Raw genomic sequence first — 25,143 nt, forward strand, 5'->3', positions numbered from 1 at the left:
ACAATGATGTTGGGAGAATTCATTTTGTGCTAGAGAGGAGGAGATTAAAGAAAACAAGCCATACTTGTAACTGTAAGTCAACTGAGTAACTTGGAGGAAAAGATTAGCATAATGCCCTTTGAGCAGCATCATTTTCAAAAGGACAGAAAAACTTGTCCTTCAGACCTGCTTCATGCAAGAGAAGCAGAAGATTGCAGGACCTAATCCTCAGGGCCACAGACTTTAATACATTCCTGAAAGAAAATAAAGCTTTTTTAAACAGGCTTTTAATATTGTCCTTCCTGGAGCAAACTGTTGAGAATAAGCAGAAGAACGGGGAAATAAATGTGAAGTATTCATGTGTCCTCACTGCATTGAATTCCTAAGCTAAGAAGACAAAAGGCTGCATTTTTCAAACAAAGTCCTGAAGAGATTTAGAGAACTGCTTTGCAAAATCTCTTCAGTAGGAGCCAATAACTGTAAAGACATTGCATGGTCAAGCCTGTGCTCCCAAGACCCCTGGTAAGGTTGATCCAGAGCACTCCAGAAGCGCTTATCCAGCCAAAGAGAGAGGATAAAAGCATGGTCAGGAATGAACATTTTCTTCCACAAGTTGGTATCTAGTGTATCAAGAAAGCTGAAGGCAGGTTAATTAGAAATACAAGCCAAAGCTGGGAACCCGAGGACTAGAGCCAGCTGATCGGCAGCAAGATTCAAGAAAAGCCCAGCACACAGTAGCTAAGGGGCCCATGGAGCAGTCCAGAACAAGTGGTGACATGCCACAATACAGTGATGGAGCAGCCACCACTGTGGCTCAATAGCCAGTCTTAAGAGTCCTGGGACAGATTAGCAAGCTTCTCCAGGCACATAAGATGTGATAGGGGAAGAGCAAAATCAGGAGAAAGCATGAGGAAGCCTTCAAGTCTGATGACTAGCTGCAACTGGATCACCTGAGTGGAGTCTGAAAGGAGCTCAGATAAAGGGAGAAAAATAATGGATAGACTTCCAAGGTACAGAGCTATCAGAGCTATTTCCAGTTTCTGTTATCAGATGAGAGGACAGTTTTTGTTGTTGTTGGTCAGTAGACAGAATGGTCTGATGATCCAGTTATTTTATTCCTGTTTATGCTACTCAGTTGCAGTTGCCACTGCTAAAATATTGATTCGTTAGACAGTAGTTAACTTTTCTAGTCTATACACTATACCAATAAAATAAGCCTTGGCAAAATTCATTCCTTTCAAGCTGTATATATCAACATTTTATAGTGACCACTGTACAGACTATCATCGGAGTGATGAAAGAAAGAGTGAGGCTTGATCTGACACAGTCTGTTTTGGTTCTCAGACCATAAGTATACACTGCATGCTTACAGCTAGTGAAATTCACACCAGTTGCCCATCCTAGGTGTAGTCATGTGTCTACAGGCTAGTAAGCAATACAAAGCAGATTTCTCTACAGCCATCCCAGATTGCCTTACTGCAACTAACAGAGTTCTGCACAGGCACAAAGAGCAAATGGCTGCAGACCCTTCTATCCACATTGCAAGTGGAGCACTTTAGATAGTGCCCTGGTGCACAACTTCAGCCTTGGTTCCACCTACAGGGAAGATGCTTCACGTGACACACTGGTGTATTGGAGTGCATGACACCAACACAAGACAAATTCACATCTGAAAACAACCTCATCAGTACACAAAATCACTAATGTAGATACAGCTGTTCCAAGGTTAGGTAGATTAGTAAGGCCAAGCTCACAAAACAACATAGCAAAAATTTTGAGTCCCTCTTGAAAAAGTTTTTATGCTGATTTTGTTTTCTCCATATGATGAATGTGAAACAAACCCCTTTTCTTTAACCACTTTGATCTAACGTTCATAGACTCCCTGTATTTGTTTTATAGACTTTGTTCTGGACTATTAAGTAATCATGAGATATTTCCCCCTTAGCAATGCATGGAAAATCAGATCACCAATTGTTAGGTTACCCTGGGCTACTGTTAGCCAACTTCCATTAAACCAAGAATAATTTGGAAGAACTGTTTGATTAAACTGGTGGAAAAATTCCATGATATGTTTGTTATGTTCTACCAACGATAACAAACCTAATAGTTTGTAGGACACATGTTGTAGGACATGTGCAATTTGTTGATTGATATTTATGTGGAATTTGTTCCATATTGTGTAAGGCCATTGTTGTATTTACAATATATTATTAAGTGTTTTTAATTATATTCATTAGGACCTGGATAAATAACCATGGATTCTTGGAAAATAAATAATTTACCTGCAAAATTACATTATGTATTTAATATTGAGTTTCACTTCTATCTTTTTCATGGGAAAATTCAATAAAAAGCTGAATTACACATCTCTTGTCTACGGAGAGAGCTCAAACTTCGAAATCTTGCACAGATAGGTATATTAAGAAGACTCCATTCAAAATATTCTGTAGAGTTATTTAAACATACTTTTGCCCAAGTATTTTGGGATTTAACCAATATACTTTGTTTTGCACAGTTATACCTAAGGAGGGTAGATTCTCAGCTGATGTACATGTCAGACCTTTAATAAGTAGATACATCACCAACTCTCCAGCCAAGCATCCTCTTCACTGTCTGGGATTTCAAAGACAGGCTGCATAAATTAGCCCCTTAAATTCATACCTAGCAGTCTGATAGAGTACAGATTTTAAGTCTTTGGCATTGAATAACTTTTACCAACTTAATTACTAATTTGTGCAATTTTATCTGTCTTTTCTTTTTTTTTCCAGTATGACTGATTGTTTATTCTAACACTTTAATTTTGAATTTCAGTGCAAATATTAACATACCTAGCTGAACTCAATGCAATGCTAAATAGAAAATTTCAGTTAAGATAACTGAACCACTTTAGAGGTTCTGGCATAAAATAGAAAGGGGAAAAACAAGAATGTCTTGTAGCTTTTTAAAGCAGCAAATTTTAATGTTAAAAAAAGTAATTGAAGATCAAGATGTAAAACTAATGTCATTATAAAGGACAACATACAGTACCAAGGTCTGAAATGTTGTCAAAAAACCAAAAAGCTTGGTTCAGTCATTGTTAGGCCTAAACCTGCAAGTGCTAATTACCTTCTGCCTTCAGCTGAGAGTGCATAATAGTTGTTGATAGGCATTTGGCATCTTGCAAGATCCTAGTTCCCCAGGCACACAAAACTTGAAAGGGAGTAGCAGTCGGTAAATTGAAAGTATCAGCTTCTGGAAATATAATTTCCATCTTAGTCTGGCTTTGTTTGTTGAAGAGAACTTCTGACCTACGTGTACTCGGGCTGACCTGCACATCCGTGCCAAATCATTATAGAGTCATACAGCTTGACATAGTTAAAGATCCTTTCGATGCAGAGCCACAGGCAGCTCAACAGTCACACGATAGCTAGATATTCCAGAAAGTGGCATAAAATTTTGGTCTCTGTTAGAATATTTGTGCTTCAAAATGTCCACTTTCCTGAACACAACTTCAAATGAGAAACTGTTTATGAAATAATATACATTATGAACAAATGTAGATGAAGTAAAGTGGGAGATGAGTTGAAAATAAGATTAGGTTTTCAGTCTTGAAACCCATTTCCATTGCAGGCAATGCTTACTTTCTTAAGTAGAGTACACAACTTCGTCAAGGGCCACTGGGAGGATTAGGTTCCTTATAGGGGAGACAGGTTGTTAGTGAATGTACTACTGTAAAAAGGTCATTTCTCCATGGTTTTTACTAACGTTTGTGTGTGGATATTTTAATTTTTATTTCTTCCTTCTATGTCCTCCTTGTCTATGTTTTGTCTCATGACTGTTCTGGATTGTCACTTGCGGTAGGTTTATTCTGCTATTTGGACACACCTAGTCGAAAGCTCTGATACATATAGTCTTCTGACAGCTCTGGCTCCTCAGCTGAGATTTATATGTAGTAGCTTTGACACACACATTAAGAGGCTGAACTAAATTGATTGGGTATTTTTTTTTAGTTGGGTGTATATTTGGGGGAAGGCTAGAGGAGGGCAAAAGAAAAGAGTTTGTCATTCTTTCTGTAGTTAAAATATTAAGTCAAACTGTACTAGAAAGCTCAAGTTTAAAATTGACAGGCACATAAGAATAATTTGCTAATTTTATTTCCTTTTTGTATAAATGTCACCATATCAAAAGTAGACGAAAGCAGTGCATATTTTTATGTCTTAGTTTCTAAGTGTTGCTAAAATGATTGATACCTCAAGAGACTTGCTGTGGGCTCTCGCATCATCTCAGTATAGTGATATAGAACTTTAAGTTCTTAATGCTCCATACTAAACTCTTTTAAGTGATCTTAATGCAGATTTTTGTTGATGACAACTAGCACATGTGTTTTTATGAGCTCTTCCCATCAGGCTCAGTTTTCATCTTTATAACTCTCCAGTCACTGCTAATGACCCTGGTGGTTCACATTACTTTTTTCTTTAGAAAAAAAAAGCCCCCTAACACCCAGTTCCATAGATACTATAATAGCTGGTGATTTATTGGGTCTGAAATTAATGCATTGGTACAGCAAAATTCTTGGTTAAGCTCAGCCTGTGGGCTGAGGAAAGGAATAGATGTAATCATTCCAGTCATGAACAGCGGCACTGAAAAATTACTAAAATTTAGCCCTATTGCTTGGAGAATAACAGTCATGATGATCTGAACACTTTATTAGGTCACAAAACATTTGTGGAGAAGGAGATTTAATAGCTCTGTCCTTTCTCATTGCATCAGGCTGAAACAGTGTCACTAGTGAAAGATTTTTGGCTTAGCAATGAATGTGTCTGTTAGGTGAAATAGGAGATTTGGGATAAGGTATATGTACTACACCCTGGAGTATGAGGAGTATATTCTTGTCTCTGCCACTGACTTACTGTGGCCTTCAGTCAGCCACCTGACTTCTCTGTATGTTTGTTTTCCCTTTACACAGGCCTTTCTTTTACATCAGAGTTATGTACTAATAATCAGAATATACTCATTAATGTTTATGTATTAATAGTGGTGAAATATCAGGACATTACAAAGTAATATGATATTGAGAGCTGCAATTGCACCTAACCAAACTTCAACATGTAATGGTTTTCTTAGACTATTTCACTTTATGATTTTAGTTGTGAAACAGTAAACACCCTTGCCTGCATGGAGACAAAATACTGAGGGAACAAGCTCTTTAATGTTAGGTGCTCCCAAATATTTCAAAGTAGTATGTGTTGACCTGGCAGCATGAAGACGATAGCCAAAATTAAGTCAGTAAAATCCACACTAACATCCAGAGAACCTGGAATTCACTCGAAGGAACCCAAGCCTTTATTGCCAGAAACAATCCAAGAGGATCTTTTAGAGGGACAGGAGCTTTCTTGCTGGCAGTGGTCTTTTCTTCTGCAGTGTTTGCTCATGTGGTTGGTTGTTTTCCCAGTTGAATGCCTAGAGAATAGTGAGTGTATTTATTCCATAATGCCACTTGCCTTGGTCTCAGCATGCCAATTCCCATTTGTTGGCATCTTCAGCCCATGCTGATGTTAATGCTCACCATGCCTTACCCACAGTGCAATGAGACATCCTAATTCACACTCAGAAACACAGTATGTGCTGCTGAGCCGTTACAGTGCAGAAAATGTCAGAAACAATGGGGACAGGTCTTTCTTAGAAAACAAGCCCAGTAACAATACTGTGGCAGTCAAAATGGATTGACTGAGTCCCATTTGTACATTAATTCAACTTCAGGCTTGACCAGTCATCCTGCTTTTTCACCTGCCTCAGAATGCAATGTGCAGGGTGCATAAAACTTCTTGAAATATGTGAAAATAACGTGTTTATGAAGATACAATGTTGTAGACCTGTGTTTGTGTTCTGCAGGGTTTTCTGCAAAACTCTTTTGTAACTTAGATTTATACTAGACTTCAGAACCCTGAAAATAGGGAAGAAACAGCTGTGAGCCACAAGGCTGGGCTGATTTCCATTCTGGCTCTTCCTCTCAGTCACTCCCAAGAAGACATAGGAGCTTGCTTTGCATGCTTCCTGAGTTTCTTTTTCCTGCTTTTTAAAAAATATTTTCCTGTAAAATAATTAATTTACTTTTTTTGTAACCTATTGCACTATTAGCACAATAAGAAGGTATAGCTCCTACTCATTTTCTTACACGTCTTATTTTCTATACTGAAGGTCTTGACACTGGAAGCTTCCATAGTCAAGGATGTTTCTTTCTTGTGTTCTCTTGATTAACAGACCAAATTCTGAATTCTTTATTTGAGACCAGAATCTGCAGGTTCCTAATGAGTGGTGTCTAGGAAGTATGCAATTATTCCCTAAATTAAGTGATCTGAATCACACTCTCGAGACATTTACCTGTATCCACTGATTTTATGGAGAGCTCTGCTCTTACACAAAGTGCCTGAAGTTAATGGGTATGAATAACATACAACAGGAACAGCAGTTCATATCAATGAGGTATACATTTCAAATCCTATTTGAATTCTATATTGGAATATTTAATTATTTACTTTTTAAGCAAAGGAATTTATTTTTTGCAAAATTATGAATAACAAATACGAATAGCGAAATAACCTTCAAGCATCAGAATATCAGATACTTGATAAAGCCCTATTTAGAGGATGGTCAGAGGGTGATCTTATCTCTCTTTAAGCATCCGAGCCAAAAGAACATTTCCTTGCCAACTTTTTCTCCGTATGTCAATGTGGCACCCAATAAATCATGTCTGCCTCTATTTAGGTTAATTTTCACTGTTAAATAGATGTAGTCCTAATTATAGTATATGACAAATTTTTCAAACAGAAATAAATGTAGTACTTGGAGGGGTCCTCCCATGCTGAGGAGCCAGCTCTGTCCCAGGGTGTGCTTCCGTCTGGCCCCCAGCCATTGGTTTGGGGAGGATGAAGAACACTTGATTGAGCAGCACGCACTGTCCAGGGAGACTAAAGCTGCCTCCTACTCGCAGCCTGCTGCTTCGCGCTACCACGTGCTGCCATATGGGAAGTGGGGACAGAGCTTGGAGCGTGCTTGCAGGAGCTCTTGCTTCTTTTTGTTCGTGCGCATGGGCCCTGCGTTCCAAGCGGAGCCCTGACCCACAGGGTGAACTTCCAAAATAGGCCCCCAGGCTGAGATTGGCTGCATCTTTTTTCAGCGAGTAAACACTGGCTACAAGAAAAACAGGTTGATTGGGGGCTTAACAGCTCCAACTTGAATTTATGTATCCCTATTTTACATTGAACAACTCCAGCATTTGCTGTGTTCTTTTATTGCACCAGAATAAGTTGGTATTTTAGTACCCAAACAATTCAGTGGGCTTTTAAGATGAACATGATGACCTCAAGGCATAGACCACCTAAAGAAAGAATAATCCAACAGGCCATTTAAAACCTGGGTAACAAGCAAGGAAGTAATGTCAAGGCGTTGCATGCTGGACACAGCAGGGTCTTGCTCATTCTGTGCATCATCGGTGTGGCCCACTGCTGGTGTGTGAGGCCATCACTCTTACAGCAGTAAGGGCAAAGTAGATTTCACAATGACCAAAGCCTGGCTCAGCCACTGGAAACCCGTGCACAACATGCTCATTAAATTAGTTCACGAAGAGAAAGCAGATGCTGAAAGAATGAAATGTTGCCTTTCCTTCTGAGGGACTCTGATAGAGAATGTGCTGCAATTGCAGGCTTTTCTGCATTGTGGTAGGGAGTCAGCCAGGAATTTTTAAAGGCTTTTCTTTTCCCATGGGATAAAAACTGGCCAGGTCATAATTATGGTGTTCTTGAATGTGAAAGAAATTGTTCACTACCATTAGTGGAAATGCAGCCATTCCTAGGTGTGGAGGAAAAATTGCCTTTCTGATAAATTCAGTGTTGGACATGGCACAGAACATTTTTGCTACAAAATAATATTGTTTTCTTCCATTCAGCTCAGCAAGCATTGCACAAGCCTGAGGACTGGGCATCATTCACATGTTAAAAAAATATCCCCTTCACCATGTGAACAAAAGGAATGATTCATGGGGCAGGCAGAGATAGAACTCGGGACAGCAGCATGCACTGTGCATCAAATAAACTTACAGGCTGCAGTCAGCATTATGTTTTCCTTCTTAGTGTCTCTCCTTCTCACTTATGGGTAACTTGTTTCCTTAAAAGTGAGGCCATAGGCCACCCTATGAATGGAAAGAATCCTAAAAACTCTACTATGAACATGTTTCTTTACATACAACAGTGAAAGACACTTGGCGTGCAGTCTGAAATAGCTTGTGGCGTGAACTAGGCATTGATGATGAGACATGAAGATAGCTGAGATCAGACTCAAAATGCGAAATACGCCTTCATGGGTCTTCACACCCTCCTGATGACTCAGGCATGATTGTGGCCTCTGCCTCGCTAGACAGGAGGCAAGGAAGTACCTTGCTCCCCCGGCAGCGTTGTTAGCCAAGTCTCCTATGGGTTTGCTTTCCTGGAGCTTCTGCAGTTGTGGAATCGGGAGGCAACCAGCGGGCCAACTGCTCTAAATCCCTTGCAGACCCTCTCGATTTCTACACATCGTTTTGGGAGGGATGAAATGCAAGGGTACATAAAGCTGTTTTAATCCCCAGAATCCCTTTTGTGGTTTGTGGTGGACAGTAGTGGGGTAAACCCAGTGACAGGGTGGCAGGGCTTTTGGTGGAACTGAGCTGGAAGCGAGGGATGTTTGCAGTATCAGGAGTCAGCGTCACTGGAGGGAGGCTTTTGTCAGCTAGGACTATGAGAAGGGGAGGAAGCCCAGGATACGTAAAAACCCCCTGCAAGGTGTGGAGTTTGCAGAGCTGCAATCACAAGCAATTTTGGTTTTTCTTTCCTTTTTAAATGCAAGAGATGCAACTACAAAACATTTGAAAATTAAGCATTCTCTTTAACAACCCAGAAGAAAAGAGGAGACTGTAAAACCGCTCTTAATGATGTTACGGACATGAAGAAACAACCATCAGATTGAACTATGGATCCCAGATTGCTGTAATTTAGCTCTGTTTGTTGTAGGAACTACTACAGAGTAGATGAGCTTGAAAATTATTAACTAAACATGGCACAGAAAAGAAATCCTAATGACCTATATAGATTTATGTCTGCACCCTTAGTTAGAAGTAGTTACAGAGCTCATTCAAATATGGATTAAATGAGAGGTTGCTCGAAAATTCATTTTGTCTTCAAAGTTTAAGTAAACATATATTGTATATTGCTCTGTTAAGGTCCCTGGCACAAAGTAACTTTTTCCACTTGCTGATTTTATTAGATGTGGATGTATTACCTTGTAATGGTTGTATTTGATTAACGATTTTTTTGTACATTCCTACACCTGCTTACATGTAAGCCTACGTTTTTCAGATACTTATACACATGTAAGAGGATGTAGAGGTTACATTGTTGTGTGTTTCTGCATACGTTATGCAGAAATGAAGAAACCACTTGAGTGAAATTCACAGTCATCCCGAATTAGAAAAGATAAATCTGGTCTCCAGCACAATGTAATAATGCATTTCTGTGTTATGTATTTCACAGAAAAAGCATTTTAAATGTCATAGAATTAAAAGAAATATTAGGAAAGGAAAGGCTTATATTCCTCTACATCTACAGGATCCAGGATTTCTGATTACAGTTGTGTCAGCTGAAGAGGCTAGAGGAAAAAGCTGGCTTATAATTAAAAATATTTTATTGTTTCTAAAACCAATAAAATATAGCTGCTTATTTTAGTTGATTGTAGCAGTACAACAGTAAGATCCAATATAGCGTGATACAGTGTGCTATAAATTGAGGGTTGCAGTACTATTCCATTAAATATTGATCTTTCAGAGAATCGGAATACAAAATGAAAATCCCTACGGGGTGTTTCAAGTACTTTGAAGCAATCCAATTCTTCTTCCTCTTTGGAACTCAGCAGCTGCATCAGACACAAGAAACTTCTGTGCTTCCTTTGACTAGTTTGAAAGCAAATTCCTCTCTTGACGGTAAAAACTATTATGTACAGACTGCTGTAGAGATAATAATTTGTCATTTCTTCCCTCCCCCCATGCCACGACCTTGGCCAATTCCGAAAACTGTCTCATTCTTTCTGTTTCTTACTGCTTCAGTGTTTCTGAGTCAAGGTCAAGAAGAATGATATAGCTCCTCATCTGATGTGAGCAACGTGCAATGTTTTCCATCTCCCCTGGGAGATAGCTTTCACCTTCCAATAGGCCTCTCATAATCTGTGGAGAAGAGTTTCCCAACCATGCAATGTTTTCTGACAGCACTTCAAAACTCCCTTGCAAGAGGGACGTTAGCTTCCTATTACATTTTCTGTAGTCATAGTAAGAACTGTTTCACATTGGATTACCCACAGCTCTGGCATCTCCCAGATTGATCAACTGTGCAGAAGAGTATATAATTTTCCTAGAGAGGGTGTGGTTATGTAACTATTGCCTTGATGGAATAGCTAGAAATTAGCATATAAGGATCTTTTTGCATTCTCCATTTTATCCCTGAAGAACGGCTTTCCTCTCAAACAAAATCCAGGTCAAAAGTAGATGGAAGAGCAGAAAGTCCAGTACTTATCCCAGAAATGTGGATATACTGGAGCTGTTTATCACTCTTCTATCACGGAGTCCTCTATTAGGGCAATACTGGGATGATTCAGAGCAGTGAGTCTTGGAGCAAACATCCCACTCTGAGTTACTGCTTCCTGTTGTCTCCAGGCTCAGATAAATGTGGTTGCTTCAGTTGGAATGAGTCACATCCTTTTTTTTTCATGATCACAAAACCTCAAGCTTATTTTTATTACCTATGAAAGCAAGGTGTTTGGTGTAATCACATCACCCCATGTCCTTAAAGTCCTACGCATGGTCCTGCAGGGGCTGTGCCTCTTGCCATAGAGCCTGTCGGCTTTGAAGTGTCACGGTTGTTGTTGTACTAACTAAAATGTTGTGCTACAACCAAGGAACTCACTGGCAGCTCAGTGATTAAAATGTCTCAAAATAATCTTCATTTCAGGCAGTTCAGCCCTTCCAAATAGAAATGGTTTAGTACAAAAAGTATAACTCTTCCAATATCACGGGTGATTCTCATCCGCTACCGACCTTTCCCACCATCCAGGTACACTATAATTTATGTTCCTAAGAAAGAGTCCATCATTCACTAACACTCAGATATTTAACTCAAACTCAGCTCCTCAGCTTGCATAAATCAATGCTGTTGCATTGATTTCAGTTGAGCTGTGCCAGCTGAATTTCTAGCTTATTTCAAAAAGTACAGAAATAATTGCTTAATATTGTACAGTTTTGAGTCTGACCTTTTGAATTTAGATCTGGCTTCTGAAAAATAACATTTTCTACTTCGGAGATCAATCTTTCTTCTTACCACACCCACACAACTGTTGCGTGGCCCCCACTGTGTTCATGGCTGAGTGAGAATGTTAATGCTGTCACATTCATTCTTTCACCAACCACTGTCAACCGTGGATATACGCTACTTTCCAGCCTTGCTATCTCTTCAGATAGAGAGCTCCAGCTGCAGCCTATTGTTTATAAATGCTGTAGGTTTCTTCAGACAACCTCACATTGTGAAAAAAGAAAGAACATAACAAATTGAATTCCTGCACTTAATAGTCTGTTTGTGCAAGCAGAAGCTCCATATACAAGGAACTTTCATCCAGATAGGGCTCTTATAGATAAGCATACCGTTAACTATAACATGCAAATAACAATTCTAGATGAATGCTCAGTATTGATTCCTTGTTTTCACACTCTCAACTTTATTTTTGCATTTTCCACATTTTTTCACTATTTTTCAGTTCTTACTTGGGTAAGAATCTGCTGGAATAAGATATACGTCGTTACAATTCATATGGTTTAATAGTTGTATGAATTCCCTTTTCTGCAGTGCAAATACTTCTGCTTTCTGGTACAGAAAAAAAAAAAAAGGATGACATCATTTAGTATTTTAATTATGTAGAAAATATAAGAGAAGGGCTATGTCTTTTAAAAATAGCAGGTTTTTTGCAACAGAGAAATCTGTAAGCAGGTCTGTATTTCTTTATTTTTGTGTTTCTTTATAAGCAAGCTAAAATCAACTTGCAATCAATTTGGTTCAGCCAAGCTTTATAGCAAGAATGAATAAAAAGGAAATTGGTCTCGGGAGGGAGGGAAAACGAGAAACATGCATTTGCTGATGGCATGGTGAAAACTTTGCTTCCATATTCATTCTAAATAAACATGAAGAATGTTTGGCATATGATTGTAGGAAGAACTCATCCACAGCACATGCTCTTTATCATAGTAATCCTACAGAAACGTGTTGCCAATTGCAAACACTTCACAGCATGCACAAACAGGTTTGACATTGCCAAGATATTCTTAAGTTGAATGGATGTGTGACTTGCTTATTTAATAGCATGTTTGCCTCCTCGTGCCTCTATAACAGCCAGTGTGAGCCCAGAAGAATTTTTTTATATCAAGTTGATATTTTGTTTCTACTTTCAGGTTTTATAACAATCGTTGCTTGTAATAGCCCAAGAAGCTTTCTTCCTACTTCCATTGCTTGCTTGCTGATTTATAACATCTTCTTGAGCAACCTAAATGATATAAATACATATCTAAACTGCATATTTGGATTTCTGCTGTCATGCTTGCTTTTAATGGCTTTAAAATAGATTTGAGGAGAGTGTCTATTTTAAACTGGTGCTTAAGAGTTTGCCTTATTTATATATATTACATTCCTTCTTTCTAGGCTCTTAAGGATGATGATGCTGAGACGGGGCTGACTGATGGGGAAGAGAAAGAAGAACCCAAAGAAGTGGAGAAACTAGGGAAAATCCAATATTCTTTGGATTATGACTTCCAGAACAATCAGGTTTGAAACAACCAACCTGTAATATTTCATTTCTGTGTGTGCAAGGGGAGAATGAAGTAATACATTTAGTTACAGTAGGTATTTCTGAAATCCTTACTGCTTGCATGGAGTAAAGGGAGAAAGCAAGACTGAAGATTCATGACAGAGGTACTACTAAAGTGGTTCAATGTACTCGGAGTTTATATTACACCTTTAATCAAAACTGAAGACACAGTTTTATCTAATGGTTATTAATAACTTATATTAAGGCATCACCAATCAATGTCAACCCACATTATATTATGGAGTCTGCATGCAGACGGTAAAAGATAGCTTCAGCCTTCATGAATTTAAAATGTAAGCAAACAAAAGATGGGAAGCAAAAGAGAGGGACATAAAAGTAAGTTGATTCATTGTGGGTCTTTTAGCAAGTTGATAAGATTGCCGGGAGTAGCTTTCTCTCACTTCATCGACCGTGCATTTTGCCTTATTAACTAGCTGTGTCAGGTTCTGTTGCCCTCCATGAAAGTACACCTACTAGCCAAGAAAATTTTAGTTTGGAAAAAAAGTTCAAATAAAAAGGTCTGTCCCCAAAAAAAGGGGAAGTTGGACAGGAAGATTCTCTACAGTCAAGGACTGATACTCCTTCAGTATCCTACTCTGAAGCTGGTAAGACCAAACTTTGGCATACTTACCCAAGTTTTCAGTAGGAATACACACCGTAATGTGATGTAGATCTACAATCGACCTACTTAACAGGTCTGGCCACATCCTGAACTAGCTCATATTTCATTCCCCTCCTTGGCGTCTTGCTGTGGTTGGGATCACTTTTGCCAATTTCACCAGTGCGCAGCCTCACATTAAAACTCACTGTGCTTAACTTTGGACCTAAGTACACCAACACATCTGAGTACTTCACTTCTACTGCCTGTCTTTTAGTGAACTTGAGAATACATATTCTGCATTTCATTTTTTGACAACTTCAGTCAAAACCATATCATTCTTCTCTACTTAGGGAAACCCTGTTAATTCCTATTCTTCATCTAAACTGACTTCCACACGTACTTGTGATTTATTTCCACATTCAGATTCTTTATTTGATGCTGTTCATGGAACGCAGTACACTTACTTGTTGCAAGACAAAGGAAATAATAGAAATTAAGAACAAATTTTCTGTCAGCAGCAGGGTATCTACACATAGCTATGACCTGGCATAATACATAATATTTCCCTGTCTTTTCAACTATCTTCTGACTGCAATGCTTGTTTTTCAATGCAAGAAACAAAAAGAATTCTGAAGCCTTTAAAGAACCTGTGGTTAAAGGAGCTTTTCCTCAACTCTCAGAGTAATAAATTATATAAGTTGTGGATTCCTATTTTATTTTGCTACTCTAAACTATGTTGCAGCTTGGAATTTGTCAGAGGATAGGTGATATAAAAGAGTAGAAGGGGGGATTCAGTTAGGTTAGTATAGCGCAGTGGCATGAAACTACAGCCCAATAATCTGGCTAATATATTGCACAGGGTTAAGAATGGAGACAAGATGACCGATGTACTCTCCAGAGCCCGATGCCTCAGTTTTAGAGAGACAAATTTTAAATGGGAATTGAATTGCTTTTCCACTCTGTTAACTAAAGTCATAGACTTGTTTTTCACTCTTTGATGTGAAAGACTTGTTGTAGATCCTGAGCCTATCCATGTATTTATGAACTGTTATGCATCTAGAATAAGAATGAGACAGAAAAGGAAAAGTGTTTCTTACAGCTAAAGGAAAATGTTTCATGGAGCTTAAGAGTCCTGTAGATGGGAAAGCATGTAGGCCATTCTGTGAATTTAAAACTGGTAAAAGTAAGTCCAATTTTGAGGAATCCTTCAGAAGCCAGAAGCTTCTTTCCTGGTTTAACTCCATTGTTCAGTATTCCAGTTGTTAGAGCTTCTGTTTCCAATTTTAAACAATTCATCCATGAGAGAAGCAAATACATTGTGACTGAAGCACTGACTTAGAAGAAAATATTCTCAGATTTCATTCTCGGTTCTTAATATCTTGTCTCCAGATTGACTTTGAAGAGTCAGGTGAATGTTTACCTTAGTCTGTGTCTATGAAACAAGATTAAAAACATTTTCTTTCTATCAACTCCATTATGCTGATGAGGCCTAATACAGGCTGAGATGTCTAGATAACATAACATAACATAACATAACATAACATAACATAACATAACCCTTAATTTATAACACTTCAAAAATGGCCAAGGCATTTAAAAGTTTCAAATGTGCTTCAGTATTATTTTTAGAAGTGTATAAGAGATTTAAGCAACTAATTTTTCTGTTTTGCAATGAGATTATGAATTGTTATTAGGATTTAGTTACCAAAGATTAGCTTTCATGGTGTATTTTTTGAAAATGCTGTCCTTAGTTTACTACCTAAACCCATTTGCATATATAGCAAGAGAATTTAAATACAAGGAAGACTGCAAGATCCATTTGTTTTCAATAAAGCTCTGCCTGAGGTTTTGCATTTGATATATCACCTTTTTGTGTTTGGTTGGGGGAAAGGTTACATGCTGGGGATTTAGAATACAAATTTTGTAGTCAAAATTAGACATTCTTGATTGTTTAATAATGTGATTTCTATTCATGGTGCCCAGCACAGAAAAATAATGCACAAGAGGAGAGAGCAATTGAAAGTTATTTGATTGCAGTCTTTAAAAAGATGAAGTCTGTACTTAGCTGTAATCAGCTGCCCTTTGAAAACCTCTTTTCTGCTTAAAAACAGCCATTGTACAGTCTGCATCTGCCATAATTGGTTTTCTAAAGTCTATAGTGTTGCTTCATTTGCCTTCCCTGAAGGGGGGGAATAGTTTTTCATAGACCAGAAATAGAGTCTGCATGTGTATTTCTCTGCTACAGTTTTTAAATAAATATCTATTTGAAATTTCATTCTGCTCTTTTTCTCTCCTTTCAGCTTCTGGTTGGGATTATTCAAGCAGCTGAGCTGCCTGCGTTAGATATGGGTGGCACATCTGATCCCTATGTGAAAGTTTTCCTGCTTCCTGATAAGAAGAAGAAATACGAGACAAAAGTCCACAGAAAGACACTTAACCCTGTTTTCAATGAGCAATTTACATTCAAGGTATTTTTTTATAATTATTGAAACTTTTTTATTTAACCACTATATATTTCATGCTTGGCTACAAAGTTAGATGTCTTAGTTAACTGGTAACTGCATCATGGTGATTTTTCATGTTATAGAAACCCATGATATTCAATCTTATGTTGAAAATGGTATAACATAGGGTCAGACCTCAGTAGATGTAAAAGGCACTTCAGTTATCCTGCTGTATGACAATCATCTGATCCATATTTTATGGCTGGTTAAAACTTACAAGAAAGTCAGAAAACAGTGACACTTTGACAAATGTCAGGAAAATTTCACTAGACCAGCATTTTCTTTAAATATCTTTGCAGTCTTATTTATGAATTTCAGTATATCATTTCTTTTCCCATCAAAAATAAATTCAAATTCAAGTAAGGTAAATGGATGAAGGACAATATGGCAGATTAATCTTGCTAGACTTTGTCATAGCAATTTTTTGCCATGCTACTCTACATATGAAAAGAAATCATGTCCCAGGTTTAATAACACATGAATTAAATAAATGTAGCTAAGCTTTACATTGCAATATTTAAGTCATTCCAATAGCATCTATCAATAGTGTTTTTCTAAAACTGTAGCCATACCTAAACCCCAGTTACATACAATAAAAGAATACTATAGAGCATGTTTCACAGGGCTTCTCCTAATATATATTCTTCTGCTGTTACTTCAGGCCTTTCTCTCTATGCCTAATTTTATAATGACAGCTACAGATTGAAAACAGGAACACTGAAAGACTCAGGCTATGTAATCATTCAATGAGAAAGATATCCCTGGAGGCCACAACTACTACGGCATACATAAGCTTGTTTTTTCCCTTGAAGATGTTCATAAAAATAATCTTTTGTGGGGAGTTATTTTTTTCTTGAGCTTTCCTAAGAGAGTATTTAAAAGAAAACAGAGTTATAAATTACAGATTCCCATGCAGCTCACAAAAGAAAAGAAAGAACCAATAATGCTGTTATCTAAGATGAAGGCACAAGTTATAAATCAGATCATCCACTCCTGGGCTATAATGTCCACTTGTTTTAAGGGACATCTTTAATATTCAAATTTTATTCTCCAGAAGCAAGTTTGCTTTCCATGCAAGACCTGTCAGAGTGTTTAAGTGCATCCCAATATGCTACTGATCATCCCCTGGATACTGTGGTACCCAAGAGAAAACCAACGGGGCATGCCAAGTACTATCATTGTTCTGGGGACTACAGTGAAAAAGATAAGCAACCATTTAACTAGTGCTGCATCTCTAATAAATTACTTCTGTGGGAACTACTGACAATATCTCATTTACTTGGGCAGAGCCTTACTTCTGTGACCTGCTTCAGGTGGTGCACAGCTTCTGTTGATATCCTTCTCATCTCTCTTTGGCAGAGCTGCCCACCAGGCAGCCCAAACCCGTTTTGTTACCTTCTCCCAGGACACAGCTGTGAGCTGCCTGCCTTCCTCCCAAAAAAGGGCTAATGGGGATGAGATGGGTTATGTTTCTGCTGTATTGCATTTTGAGCCATGAACTTCATTCCTTCTCTTATTTGGGTGGTTCCCTGTGTTATTCCCCTTTTCATTTCTGTTTCCCAAACATCCATGGTGCCATTCCAGGTTGAAGGTGTCCATCAGGCTTCTGCTGGCTGAATTGTATAACCACACTGCGCTGCCAAAAGAGAACTGAGAAATGCTAGCTGGACTACACCAGTCTGTCAGAGGGAGGTGTTCCTTCTCAGGCCCAAAGTGGGAAGAGGGTTCATGTCTAGAGAAGTCACATGTCTGTGCCGGAAAACACTCCTATACATGTCCTTCTGGCAAGGTCTCACCTGCATTTAAGAGGCTGGGTATCTCTGAGCAGAGTACAAGCAGGGAGAGGGAGCAATCCTCCATGAGTTGAGGACTTCCTTGGTAATCCTGAACAAAGCTGGAGGCTGAGGCTACTTTGGAGGTAATACATGGAGGAAGCACTGCCACTAGATCTTCTTTAGAAAGCAAGGTGTCTAAAATAAGCTTTACTGATTTCAAGTTAATGATAAAAAACATAAATAATGATAGTCTTTTCATGCATTCCAAATTACCAGGATCCATTAAGAGGTATAGTAAACTGATGGAGAAAGAAATTTTAGAACATTCCTCTTCTGTTTTTGAGGCTGCGTAAAAAAAAAAGTGAAATTATTTAGAATTTTGCCTTCCACATACATTTGCCTTCAATAGCTTTTTAGAAGCTACAAATAATTTACAGAACCAAAATAGATTTCCCTATAATATCTACTACAATACACAACCCTGTCCCCACTGAAACTATTGTACTCCGTAATGGAAGCTGGGCTAGCTCTCAACCTAAAAAGCTTCTTTTAAACATATACACCATGTTATGAAAAAGGAAAACTACTCATGTTATTAGTAAGTATTTTAAAAAGCAAGTTGAAGCCAAACGGTAACAAAAGACAACAGTCCTAGGGTTTAGACAGACCAGATCATAGAGAGGTTAGCAAGGCCAATGATAATGCCACACTTTCATTTCTCTTTTTATATAGACAATTAATAGAGAAGTATTTACTGAAGCCCATGGAAACCATTTATACTTGCAGAATATATTCAAATTGACCAAGTGTTCAATGTAAGTCCAAACAATTCCTAAATCAAACTTCTCCAGGCAGCCGCTCGAGTGTAGCTTACCTGAACTGCACATCTTCATCTGAATATTAAAAATGTGACTCATAAGCATCCTAACCCACAGCATCTGTCTGAAACACATCAGAACAGCTGGAGAATTAGTCAGAACTTGGCCTTCTGCCACCACAATTTCTAGCTGTACACTGTGTCTTAGAAAGCACCTCAGTGTCTACAGTGTGAAAGGTATAATAATGAAAAATATGCCTTGGTAAGTAATAGGTAGTGGTACTGTAAAAGAACTATTTAGTGTCTAATTATTTTGTGTCAGATACAGTAAGCCAGTTCTGTTTCAGTCTGGGAGCTACCCATTTCTGAGTGATGACAGTTGATTTATTGAGGAAAAGACACCATTGTGTTGAAAGTTCATGTGTCTTCAGTGCAAATAATTGGGCTTCCTGGTTCGGTTTCATCACCCACAAAATGATTTGAAGTAGAATGAGAAAAACCCAGGGAGTGATGAGTGAGCTGCCACATTGTTCTATTGAGTGCCAGAGCCTGGTCTCAAAAAATACTGCGTTTGGTGACTATGAAACAAATACACCTCATAATTTTCTCTGCAGTTCAATTTACCTGAGATGACAGCTGATAAACCAAAGAAATAGATTTGCATTGCAGTGGACTGATCTTTATTGTCTCAGACATGGAGTTTGTCATTTTCTCTTCTTTGCAGGTGCCATATTCTGAGCTGGGTGGAAAGACTCTAGTGATGGCAGTTTATGACTTTGATCGTTTCTCCAAACATGATATCATCGGGGAATATAAGGTTGCAATGAACACAGTGGACTTTGGTCACGTCACTGAGGAGTGGAGGGACTTGCAAAGTGCAGAGAAGGAAGAGGTAAGAAAAATCAGACTTTTTTTTTCTTTTTCCCCAGGACACTTTTATCCTCAGCTAGAGAAACAGTCGAACTAGCAACATTATTTTTGCCGAGACAGCTCCCATCTGTTATCAGCATTTCTCAGACTTACTTCGCCTGATAAATTTTTGATAAGCATCTTTTCCAATACTCATTGAATGGTACATGCTCCTTTCCTAATCCTATTTTCAATCTTTTTGATACTTCATGCAACATATTAAGAAAGTTTTCATAAGTTTTACTTTTTCTTGAATTGATGCAGTTTGGATACATAGAATTTTCATTTGAATTATGAGTGGTGTGCGTTTAGGCTCCTTTGTGGCCCTAATCATTCTCAATGTTTGCATCTCAAGGCATCTTATTGTGCATGAAGATAATGGTAGGTTTTCATTTAAATACCTTACAGTGTTATTGAACTACCATGCAATAATATCCATTAATTAGAATTATTCATTTGACAAAGACCTTGGAACAGCATCTTGCTGAAATATTAATCACCTTTTTTAGTTTCCTCTCTGTGTCAACATCCTGTAGTTTCATTATTTAGTAGGTATAGTCCTACATGTACACAAGACACTTTTTGGAAATACTTCATCACTAAATTGTGGATCCTGTGCGGTTGTTCCTACTGGCACATCCACCTTTTTGCTTATTATAAGACCATTTTGTACTCAGTTTTACATTATTTTTCCTTTGAATTGCTAGGTAATATCTGCCGACTCATAACAGTCAGAGTGTACTGCATGTTTTAGTTCTTTGATGGGAGAAGAAGGAATCTGAGTCTGGGTTCTTCATTGTCTAATTTAGCTAATAAGCTGCTTTGGATTCAAACTTTCGTTTCTGTAATTAAAGGGACAATCTCTGTATGAAATCTTTCCTAAATGCAAGTGACGAAAACTTGAATATTGGATTTAGACTACAAGTTGTGTAAAATTCAGTAGATGCTGAGCCATGCAACCTTCTCAGATTTTCAAAAATGGTTGATGTCGGTCTTGCTTTTTTGAGTGTTTGTTTTTAAAGACTGTATTTTCAGATGTCTGCTTATTGATTTGAAAGCCACTGCTACACTGAGACTATTCTACATGGCATTGTTGCATAGTGACAGCATTTGCAGGGCTCTCTTATTGCATGTGACAGTGATATCCATGCTATATGGGGCATTTTTCTTCCACTCTTAGAGCTAAAAATGAAAACGAAAAAAAGAGAAAAAGGAAGTTTGCAGTTCAAGGGCCCCGTTCCTTTAAAGCCTCAGCACACTGGAAAATCAGAAATGTGAAATCAGAGTATATTAATCCTTCTGAACTTCATTAAGTATCCAACCAGACTTTTACTGCACTATTGTGTGTGATATCAAAGTATTTCACATTCCTCTGTTGCAAAATGCGTAAAAGAAGCCAAATATTGCACAAAGAGGAATTGAATCTTCACATTTTATTATAACCTCAGCCTTTTAGAACATAAACAATGATATCCCCATATACAGGTGACAGCACGACATAGATTAGTGGGAGGTTTCATATGTCTTGTGGCATAGAACATTGCCTCTTGAGTTTTCTAGCTCACGTCCACAGTGAGACCTGACTCAGTCCCTTGGCTGCTTCATAAAGTTCATATCCTGCTAGTACAAAGCAATGTTAAAGTTGCTTAAAACGTAGTGTGAGCTACTTCCAAAAATGCATTCTAACTTGGAAAGGATTTCTTATTACAATAAAAGAAGGTAATTAAAAAAAAAAATTCTTAAAGTATTTGGGTATTAGAAGAGTATTACAAGAACTTCGAATAGTTTGCAGTAAGTACAAAACCTGGGTTGTACCTTATTTGTGCTTTCAGAGCCCAAGTGAAGTGACAGATACATATTTTTGCATGTGTTTGTCATTTGTCTATGCAAATACATTTGCATGAGAGTCATGTTAAATAGAAAAAACTAGCTTTCTTTAGTTCCTGTTTGAGCCTCTGCCCTTACCTTTCTTCACATTTCTGGTACTATTTATACAGAAACAACACTGTCATTTTTGTAAATTTTTTTGATAGGGCCTTTTTGAAGCTGCTACTGATGTGTGGTGGTTTTATTTATAAGAAGCTAAGCAATATCATCCTATGAAAACATCCTGAAAAACTGTGCTTGCACGAACTCCTTAAATATTTTTTCATAATACAGGAGGTCTCCTGTTCCATTTTTGCATTTCTGTGCTCATAAGCATACAAAATATCCAATATATCCAATAAATATTAAAATTATCATAACTTAGGTTAGTTGGAGACTGTGTTAATCTTAGTTTTCTACCTATTAGTTGTAGAAATATGTATTATTTCCTACAACAGTTCCTGAGTTTACTGTACAAATGAAAAGTGACCCCACAGAAACCAGTTACTCAGGATGCAGGTCTGTCAAGTGTATTTAATACAAAAGGTCTTCACTTATTTTTGCTCTGTTATGGAACCTCAACTTGTGTCATGTATGTGTTGAGCCTAATTCAAAGAATTGCTTAGCCCAATTTGGAAAAAAATCCGTACCAAGAACCAAGAGAGTTACAATTGTCAGTGGTTTGGGAGCTGTGTTTCCCAGGAAATGTCATTCATATTTCCACATTTGACTACTGCCAAGTACCTCACCATTTTTGATATTCCGGCCTCTGCTCAGCGGCAAAGTTGCCATACAAATTCTAGTAGACTTTTGGAGATAATAAGTAGGGTACAAAGAGAGGTAGGAGAGGTCTGGTCGCCATAAACCTGCTATCAGCTGACACAGCAGACGTTGAGCATTCATAGCACGTACAGCTGCAACCAAGCAGTACCCTGGCTTCAGAATTAGTAAATACAGTACTGCACATGCAAAGGCGAACATGATTTACCTATGCCAGATGCGTAGTAACAGACACGTGCTTGTCTCGGTAGTGATCATGAATCTGATCTGGTGGTCTGCCTTACTAATTGTAGGAAAACATGATAAAAAACAAATTAAAACTTAAGCAACTGAATTTCATTAAAAAATGTGTGACAAATGTAATTCTATTACTACCAAAAAATCTTTTGTAGACTATTCTGCATGTTATAATTGTGTAATGAATTTGTCCTTGAAAAGCACATCTGTATGTGGTCTGCAATAATTGAAGAGTGGCATGGTTTTGTTTCCTTTTTTGCCCTGACAGCACTTAGGTCAGTTTTTCAGTTTTTAACAATCTAGTGCTAACTAGAATTCTAAATATGTTTGCAATTAAATAGCAGGTGAGAAACTAGCCTTAATGTTTTAATTATGACCCCTAAACACGATGTATACCAAAGCACATCAGTGAAAAATTGCCACCAGTCATTTTGAAAGAACCATCTAGGTGGCATGAGTCAAACTGAGTATAAAAAACTTATTTTTATTACATTTTATGTCAAATTCAGTAGATGCACATCACAGGATATACAATTTAATTAACACTGCAACCATAGAGGGCAAAATAATTTTACAAGCAGTTATTCTTCTTTTTGCTCATAAAGCTCCACTGTACTTTCCATCTTTTTTTTCTAAATGGGCTTGAAGTTGATGGCAGAGGATGAAGGTTTAATTAAGTATTTGAAGGTCTACCTCTCACAGCCCAGCCATTTGAATGGCATCTATCTGACACTGCATTCTCTTCTGGGAAAGGTCTTATTAATATATTTATGTTCGCGAAGCACTTTGAAGGTACAAGGCTTTATGTAAGCATTTGTGATGACTGTGAGAGTGCTTTGGGAATGTACGAGCCTGTACAATGACTGCTAAATATTGGGGAGGCCACTGCTAATGAGCTGCGTACCTTGGATCCCTTTTCCCTGACTGCTTTTAGTTTTGCTGTCCTTGTGAATATACGGAGGTGATTTATCTAGCAGTCCTTCAGTCTCATATGACTGAGAGCATGGGAGGGAGGAGTGGTAGATACTGAAAGATTATTCACTTTTACCAAGCCTGACATATAATGGTTTGGGCACAGAATGTTAAAAAACAGATGATAGGAGTTTGGCCCTCTGTGTCATCTACCAGATGTCACTGCCATTAACTTTATCTGAGTACACATTGCATCCAATATCTGTTATCACTCCTGTACAGAAGGCCAGACAGACGTCTTCTTTGCTCACAGCAGTGTGAATCATACTGAGAGTCATCTTCTGAATACTTCAACTGATTTCCCTCCAGACATTTTGTTATGTTGGCACTTAAATTGAAAACCTGTTGCAGCAAACATTCTGAGAAATTTTAGGGAATATAGGAAAGAGCAGAAAAAATTCTTTCCCTTGGAAGCAGTGGAGAAGTAGAGCCTTATCCCATGAGGCAAGGATCTTCAATCTGCCGGTATATACCACCAAGAGTTCTGCAGACCTCTTATGACTGCCATCACATAAGACTCTATGCAATATCAGGCACCCACCATGGACAGGTTACATGATGGATGGAACAAGACACCCAACCAACAAAGACCAGTTCTGTGAAGCTTGACACGTGCTATTCATGAGGATCGTTCTTTCCATCCTCTTCAAAAAATAGAAGTTGAAGGAAGGAGATGGAAAAGTGGGCCTGAAATGGGTACGTGCTTCGGTATGCTTCATAGAAGTTGGAGACTGACAAAGTTAGCCATCTAGCTTATTGAATCCTCAGCACGGAAACTTACAGAGAGTTGAGAGGAAGGGACATTTTTACAAATGTCACTGTCAAATCACAGCAGCAAATCACTGTCGTTTTCTCTTATATCAGAGGTGGACAGATGATCTAATAGGCTTTTCCCATCTCTAATAGTAACACAGTTCTTATATAGCTTTGCAGATAGCACAGTGCTTTGCAAAAGAAAGTATCATTATCCCTATGGAGGTGCTGTCAGAGTGTCAGACAAATTTTAAAATGTGAGGTCTCCTTTATTAAGCTGCATATTATATTGGATCACTATGTTTTTTGCGTAGTGTTCAAGTTTTCTCAAGTTCACTTCTTCTTACACCCAATTAAAACTTTAAAATATTAAATCTAAGGGGGTTTTAATTTTCAGGTTTTGTGGCAGAGTTACATACATTCAATGCACAATGTTGAATGCATGTTCAAGATTGTAAGTGAAGCATCTGTCCTGCAAAGGAACTGAATTTGATAGTGAGACAGGAAACGAAGCAGAGGTTCTTAAGTTTGAGAATAAGCAAGCCTGACTTGAAGTTCTTCAGCAGCTAATTAGTTGTTTTTCATCTTGAAATTGAAGATGTTGAAATGTTGTGATTTTAAAGGTAAAATTATATGACTCAGAGCAGTTACGGTACTGTTTCAGGCTATTAGAATTATGTATTTCTTTTCTCGCCTTTCATACTCAAACTGCTGACAATACCACTATATACCTTTGCTGAGTATTCTTTACCTTAACTCCCTCTGTGGGAGAGATACCTACCTTAGGAGGTCAGAGGCATTCTTGTGTTATAACAAAAATAATGTAATTGGCTTACTTGAAATCAAAAGGAAACTTGTCTTGACTCAGGTTGTCTGGCTTTACAGATGCTAAATTCAAATACAGAGGACAGTAGACAAGAAGGAGAAGTTCAGTGATAGTGTTAAATTCAGGCTCTGCTGGGGACCTTCTGTTTCTGGACAGTATTCATTCTGAGATCAGAAAAACTTGTATTGCTTATTTGTCAAAAAAATACTTACTACCAT

General features: G+C 38.0%; 1 protein-coding gene across 2 annotated transcripts in view; it reads left to right on the top strand.

Moving 5' to 3' along the window:
* Positions 1–25,143, top strand: part of SYT1 (synaptotagmin I) — a 127,463-nt gene that overhangs the window by 33,205 nt on the left and 69,115 nt on the right. Inside the window, exons 3-5 of one of the 2 annotated variants that reach the window (XM_010281408.1) lie at positions 12,720–12,842; positions 15,787–15,954; positions 19,307–19,474. In XM_010281408.1, the coding sequence (XP_010279710.1) occupies positions 12,720–12,842; positions 15,787–15,954; positions 19,307–19,474 (459 nt within the window). The remainder of the gene's footprint in view (positions 1–12,719; positions 12,843–15,786; positions 15,955–19,306; positions 19,475–25,143) is intronic. The other variant, XM_010281409.1, reaches the window with a different exon arrangement.

This window comes from Phaethon lepturus, unplaced genomic scaffold (genome assembly GCF_000687285.1).
Source record: "Phaethon lepturus isolate BGI_N335 unplaced genomic scaffold, ASM68728v1 scaffold2522, whole genome shotgun sequence".
NCBI lineage: Eukaryota > Metazoa > Chordata > Aves > Phaethontiformes > Phaethontidae > Phaethon > Phaethon lepturus.